Below are 6,692 nucleotides of genomic sequence, written 5' to 3'. Positions count from 1 at the left end.
TGTTGATACTATTTTACAGACAGATAGCTGTGATTGTCTCTGGACATTAATTCTCGTGCTCAGTCTATTCTTTCAGATCTTTCTTGAAGCGGGTTGGAGGCTTTGGGGATCTTGAGTGGTCACTTCTCCTCCCCACTAGATCAATCTTTGGTGGACAGATCCTGCCCTTTCCTGTGCTGATGCTGTCTTTAGTTTGTTTTGTCTCCAGGGACTAGAAAAAGGATGTTTGCCAGAAAAGTGGTGCCCTAGCCTCACATGGCCCCTTCCACGGTCACATCATGTTCTTGCTTCTTCACCAACAGTCCTTGGATGGCTTTCCATGTTTGAGACATCTCCATCATCCCCCTCTCTTCTGGACTCCTCCTCATACCAATAATAAGCTGCTCCTATGTGATCTTGGTGTCAGTTAATAAACAGATCTTTGAAAGTGTAACTAATTTAGAAAGTAAACCTGATCCCTTTGTCTTCACCAAACATCTGTAAAAAAGGACGGGGCTGGTGTAAAGCAAAATAGGGCTTAATATTGAATCACTTTAGAAGTTCCCCTGCACCATCCCTGCACTGAAAAATATTTCTCACTAAAAATCTAGCACTGCATTAGTATCAGTGACATCCTGCCCCCAAAAGGATAACTACAGATACTAATAATGAAAAGTTAGGCGACTCCAATATTAAATTAAAGCTTACAGCGATTTAATAAAAGCATCCCGAACCTCTGACCCAAATAATAACCCCTAATCTAACTCTATCCTACCCAAACTGTAAGTCCTAGACCTACACCTAACCAAACCACAGCCCTAACCCTAACCACTAACCCTAACTGTAACCTCTAGCCCTAATTGTAACACAAATCCTCTCCTTTACTGTCCTTGGTTTCAGTGTTGGGGCCCTTGGCTGGGCTGGTGGTGTCCAGGTCATGCTACACCTCTGTGTAACCCAGGTGTTGTCCAGGTGGAGTGCTGTATTGTAGCAGGTGTTATCCAGGTGGATCCACACCTGTGTGGAACTCAGGTGTTGTCCAGGCGTAACACCATGTAGGAGTGTGTGACCTAGGTGCTGTCCAGGTGTAGTGCATTTTGCATCAGATGTTATCCAGATGTATCTATGCCACACGTCTTTGTGACTCAGGTGTGTGTCTGTCACATCCATGTCCAACCCAGATGTTGTTGCCTCTCACTGACAATTTCTCTCCTCAGCTAATTCTGTCACCTTCATGGGAACAGATGGGGATGCATACACATTTCAGACATGACATCTGTTTTGCTGCCTACATGCTTCTGTGTACACACAGCTGATACAGGTGTTGCTCAGTGGGTATTTATTGCTGTTTCCGTCATAATGCAGCCCTTGTGGGAGCACATCCTTCAGTGGGGGGTGGGGTGAGGGCAGTTAGGCAACCCCCCTACCCTGAATGTGCCAGGTGTCACCTGCTCATGATCCGCAGATATACACCTGCTCCTCTGTGGTCCTGGGGGCGTTGGGGGATACTGAGAGGGTCTTGTGGGGTGGCAACGGACTCCAGGGGGCCTCAGGGGTCTTTGACAGGGCGCCAGGAGTCTCGGGTGGTCCCTCAGTGGCCTTGAAGTCGTCAACACGGAAAGCCCAGCGCCCCGGGACCCCCAGGTTGCTGCGGTGGCTAAGGCTCTGCACTGCGGGTGTGCGTGACCCTGGCACATTGTAGTAATGGACATCATCTCCACTGTTGAACCCAGCCTGCAGGAGGGAAGATGAGGGAAGAGGGGGGAACATGAAGAGAGGGGAACAGGGGGATGGTAGAAGGTGGGGGGTAAATTTTGCCCAAATTCCCATTGAATTTTACCAAAAATGAGATTCATTTCACCCCAAATACACTTCATTCCACCTAAATACCTCTGATTTCAGACCAAATCTCCCTGATTTCACTACAAATTTCCTTAATTCTACTCCAAATTCCCTTAAATCCTACTTAAACCCCCCCTAATTTCACCCCAAATCCTTTTAATTCCACCCAAATCTCCTTCATTCCACCCCAAAATTCTTTATCCCCCTCAGGCCCAGAATCCCTCCTAGCTGAGTGTCCCCCATCCCTTGGACTGTTCTCATCTGCACAGGGATGTCCCCATGCCCAGGGTCTCCTGTGCCTCTCTCTGTCTCCACCTGTGCAGGGATGCCGCCCAGGCCAGTGTGGGGATCTCCCTGGTTAGCAATGCCAGTTGTCCACTGCAGGTCTCCGTAGTTGAGCAGGACAAAGCATGTGACACCATCTGAGGCCAGCACAGCCTGGAAGGTGTTCACCTGCAGAGGGACATTGTCACCATGTTACCATCACCCCCAGCTATGTCTCCATCCCTGTGTCCCCAAACCATTGGTGCCACCATGGTTAGGGACATCATGGTTGAAGGTCAAGGTATTTGAGCCCCCCACCTTGCCCCATATCCCACCTTGTCTGAGGCAGCCCCAAAATAGGCCACACGGTCCCAGGTGGCCACGAATGCCCAGGTCGGCTGTGGGGGCCGGTCCCCAGGTGGCACAGCAGGTGCCAGGTCCTGGGCCAGGCGTGCCAGTAGCTGGGGGTCCCGGCTCTGCCGGTAGAAGACATCTCCTCCCAGACGGGTGTCCACATCAGCCCAGTAAGGTGCCACAAAGGGGCGGTGGCCTGGCAGTGGGAAGGGCTGGGGGGTGAACTCCGGGACCATTGTCCCAAAGGACAGCACACCGTTGTTGTTCACCTGCAGGCAAAGGTCACCCATGGCACACACCTGTGTGGCACCAACCACAGTGACCCTGCATGGTAGTACAGGTCACCCCAGTCATGGGGATCTCAACTATGGTGGTCCCTGTCATGGTGATCTCAACTGTGATGACCTTCAACCTCCAGTCAGTCAATGCAGAAGCTCCTAGTATGAGCCTGGGAGCCCCAGTGTCACCCCAGAATGTACCATTATAGGGCTAGAACCCCAAAACCACCTGAGGGTTCCATAGGTGTCCCCAATGTCTTCATCAACCCCCATGAGTATCCCTGATGTCCCCAGGGGTCCCCACTCACCAACATAGTCAAGGAGGGGGAGGAAGAAGAGGTGACATCAACTCTGGTGGCTGCATCCAACTTGTCACCTTCCCCTTGGTGTCACCCTCCATCTGTGTTACCCACCAAATGCTACCTCCCCCATGTTCCCCTGGTCACATGACCCACATAGAGTGAGCGGTGGGCACGTCCAAAGAAGGAGAAGCTTTCCTGCAGGAAGATCTCAGGGCTTGTCCCATCATCTTCATGGCGGGTGGCCTCATCCCCCATCTCTGGCCCGAAAGGATACAGGACCGTACCTGGAGATACACACCTCTCACACACTGGGACACACACCCAGTGGCACACAGGATGCCACCTGGGGAACACACCCAATGGTGGACATGGTAGACACAGTGGACACAGGAATTCGGGAGACCAGTCACCAACGGCACCTCGGACCTCCCAGGGTGGAGATGGGACCTTCCAGTATGGGCCTGGGGTTCCCCATTTAGGTCAGGGACTCCCAGTGTCACCCCAGAACCCCCCAGTGTGGGCATGGGGCCTGCTGGTAGGAGACTAGGATGTCCCAGTATGGAGCTGGGATATCCCAGTATGGGGCTGAGACCTCCTGATGTGGGACTGGGACCTCCAGAACCTACCAGTATGGGGCTGGCACCTCCCCAGTATAAGCCTGGGACCCCAAACTCACCCAGGGGTCCCAAAGGGGATCCCAATGTCTTCAGGGGTCCCCAGTCCTCTGCGTAGCTGAGGAGGAGGATGACAACGACGGGGGAGACCTTCATGTGTCCAGGCCTGGGGGAGTGTGAGGGGATCCCCTATCAACCATGTCCTCAGGTCCCCTGTGACCTCTCCGTCTTCCCCATGTCCCCAGTGTCCCCATATCCCCCATGCCCCTCCATGTCTCCCCCAATGTCCTCAGTGTCCCCAATGACTCCCCCCCACCATGTCCCTTTGTCCTTCCTATGCCCCTCATGTCCCCCCTCCAGGTCCACCCTCCATATCCCCATGTCCCCCCATGTGCCCCAGTGTCCTCACTGGTCTCCCGAGTTCCCCTGTGTCCACCATGTCCCACATGTGCCCCCATGTCCCATATGGCCCCATATACCCCGTGCCCACCAGTGTCCCCACTCACTGCACTCCCATGGTCCCAGTCTGTCCCAGTGCTGACACTGGAGCCACTTTATGCCCAGGGAGGGAACAGGCTGGGGGGTGGGGGATGACATGGGACACCCCCAGCTGGCACCACCCAGGGCCCCAGGCAGTTCCGTCTCTGCCCAGACTGCAACTGGGGGGGACTGGAATGGACTGGGATGGACTGGGGAGGACACTGAGGTGGGGGCTGGGATGTGCTGGGGGACACTGGGAAGGCTGGAGGGGACACTGGCAGGGGGCATTGATAGTGGCCAGGATTCATTGGGAGGCACTGGGGGCTACAGAAATGTACTGGAAGACACTGAGAATGTTGGAGGGGCACTGGGAAGGAAACTGGGAGGGACTGAGATGCACTGGGAGGCACTGGGAGATGCTGGGACATACTGGGGGGGGCACTGCAAGCCTTAAACGGGCACTGGGGGGACACTGAGTGACACTGGGATTGTGCATGAGGAGTGACCGGGAGGGACTGGGACAAACTGGGAGGGTTTTTGGAACACCATGGGGAATAGTGGGGGAGGACTGGAATGCACTGGGAGGGACTGGGGACAATGGGGGTATACTGGGGCCAGCTGAGGGGGGCTGGAAGAGATTGTGGGGGGGGGGGGGGGTGTCCTGGTTCAGGACAAATTTGGGAGCGAAAAGCCTTATACAGTGTGGGAGCGAAAAGCATTATACAGTGAACCCAGGACAGGGGAGTAGGGGACTGTTATACTGGGAGAGACTGGGGATACCGGGAGGCACATGGGGGCACTGCGGGGTGGGCATTGGCATTTACTGGGGGGTACTGGTGAGGGGTCACCTCCGGGTGTGCCGCAGCACACACCTCCCCTGTGGACTCGGATGTCCGGGAACCCCCTCCCCTCCCCCTCCGCGGCACCAAACATCCGGGTGCCCCCCCGCCCTTCCCTCCCCGTGGGACTCCGGCGTTGGGAAATATTGACCGACGGGGGGGGGGGGAAGGGGCGACACGGAACTGCCCGCGGCAGGACAGGGTGCGACCAGCGCCCCCCACTGCCCCCCAGCATATTCCCACACTCCTGTTTTCCCAGAATTCCCAAGATTTTATCCCGCATCACCCGCAAACGGCGTTTTCTGTCAGGTTTAATTTGGGGGGCGAAAGCATAGATCTGGGACTTATAAAATTCCGGGTTTTCCGGATCTGAAGCTGTTTGTGGCTGACGTCAGTGATAGGGCGCAGCTACGCAGGTGAAATGTCGATTTTCCACATCACTGAATGGGAAGAAAGGCAAACTCGAGGGGGACTTTGTGGTAGTTTCCCCCAACTTAGGGTATTTTCCCCCTTTTCTGGACTTGTTATGCCCATTTTTTAACTCTTTCCCCCCAGTTGTTGGTCACTTTCCCCAGTTTGAGAGGCTCTTCCCCCTTTTTTATTCATTTTTCCCCTGTTTTGGACTCTTCCCCCCCCCCCCCCCCCCCCCCCCCGCCCTTGTCTTGTGCTTCTCTGCCAGTCCTCTTCCCCCCCTTTATGGGGGCTCTTTCCCCCCTTTCTGGTATCTCTCTTCTCTGCCTTTTTACCTGTTTTTTGTGCTCTTGCTCACTTTTTAATACTCCGTTCCCCATTTTGGGGTCCTTCACCCATTTTTGGTGTCTTTTCCCATCCCTTTGAGTTTTTATTCTAATTTGGGGGGTTCTTCCCACCTTTTTCCTCCCGCTTTTTCTCCTTTTTTGATCTCTTTTTCACTTGTGTCAGTTCTTTTCCTCTATTGGCTCCTTTCCTCATTTACAGATCTCTTTTCCCATCTTTTGGGGTTATTTGTGCCCCCCCCCCCCCCCCACCCCATCCGTGCTCTTGCACCTTTTTTTTTGGTCTCTGTTCCTTAATTTTGGGGTCTTTGTAAACCCAAAATTTCACCAGTTTGGGCTCTTCCCCTTCATTTTGGTCTCCTTTCCCATCTTTTTGGGGCTTTTTTCTCCCTTTTTGGGAATTCCTTTCCCCGTTTTTGGTCTCTTTTTCCATCGTTTGAGCCTTCTTTCCCCTTTTTAGGGGGGATTCTTTCCCTCTTTTTTAGGCTATTTTGTCCCCCATTTTGGCACTCTTCCCCCTAGTGCCACCCCCAAGACACCCAAATCCCCCCAGTCCCCCTCCCCCAGTGTCCCCCTGGTGTCACCCACCTGGGTGATTGTGGATGTGACAGCCTGGTCGCATCCAGATGGAGAGAAAGCTAGATAAATTTTCCCAGAATTGGTCTGTGGAGCTGTAGGGAGCTGGAGACAAACAATGATAGCCAAATACTAAAACAGCCTGCAGGTGGTTTTTTTTCTGTTTTGCTCAAAAGATTGTTTACAAATGGATGTCTTGTTAATTAGCCAATCAGGTGAAATATATTGATTAAGTGACCAGTCAGGTGCCCACGCTACCTCCACCGTCACCCCCACAGCGCCCAGTTCCACCAGGAATCCCGGGGTTCGGCGGATCCGGAGGGTCGTGTGCGTCTCCGTGATGGTCAACGGTCCTGGCAACTCTGCAGGCAGGGTGTGGGGACCCCGTTGAGCTGGAGAACACTGAATT

General features: G+C 53.9%; 1 protein-coding gene across 2 annotated transcripts; it reads right to left on the bottom strand.

The window, feature by feature from the left end:
* Positions 1-1,209: 1,209 nt before the first annotated feature.
* Positions 1,210-6,400, bottom strand: LOC135460700 (sushi, nidogen and EGF-like domain-containing protein 1). 2 transcript variants are annotated; one of them, XM_064737618.1, is made up of 6 exons: positions 6,296-6,400; positions 3,696-3,799; positions 3,173-3,303; positions 2,421-2,708; positions 2,137-2,274; positions 1,210-1,713 (listed from the first exon to the last, which is right to left on the bottom strand). In XM_064737618.1, the coding sequence occupies exons 2-6, from the start codon at positions 3,787-3,789 to the stop codon at positions 1,432-1,434; spliced, it is 933 nt and encodes a 310-aa protein (XP_064593688.1). In that variant the 5' UTR covers positions 3,790-3,799; positions 6,296-6,400; the 3' UTR covers positions 1,210-1,431. The 2 variants fall into 2 exon arrangements, 1 of the variants encoding a protein (XP_064593688.1); XR_010443286.1 differs by lacking the exons at positions 1,210-1,713; positions 2,137-2,274; positions 2,421-2,708; positions 3,173-3,303; positions 3,696-3,799 and adding an exon at positions 5,256-5,392 and having other exon boundaries at positions 6,296-6,399.
* Between the last annotated feature and the right edge of the window lie 292 nt (positions 6,401-6,692).

The sequence above is a fragment of the Zonotrichia leucophrys genome, unplaced genomic scaffold (genome assembly GCF_028769735.1).
Source record: "Zonotrichia leucophrys gambelii isolate GWCS_2022_RI unplaced genomic scaffold, RI_Zleu_2.0 Scaffold_89_184143, whole genome shotgun sequence".
NCBI classification, from domain to species: Eukaryota; Metazoa; Chordata; class Aves; order Passeriformes; family Passerellidae; genus Zonotrichia; species Zonotrichia leucophrys.
Note: the sequence above shows the minus strand (reverse complement) of the source record. Positions and strands in the feature narration are given on the sequence as shown.

Coding starts and splice junctions, on each gene's coding strand:
- LOC135460700 (XM_064737618.1), bottom strand. CDS start 3,789: ATGAAGGTCTCCCCCGTCGTTGTCATCCTCCTCCTCAGCTACGCAGAG. Junction 3,304..3,695: donor ATCCCCTTTGGGACCCCTGG/GTGAGTTTGGGG, acceptor GTGTATCTCCAG/GTACGGTCCTGTATCCTTTC. Junction 1,714..2,136: donor TGGGCGGCATCCCTGCACAG/GTGGAGACAGAG, acceptor TCCCTCCTGCAG/GCTGGGTTCAACAGTGGAGA.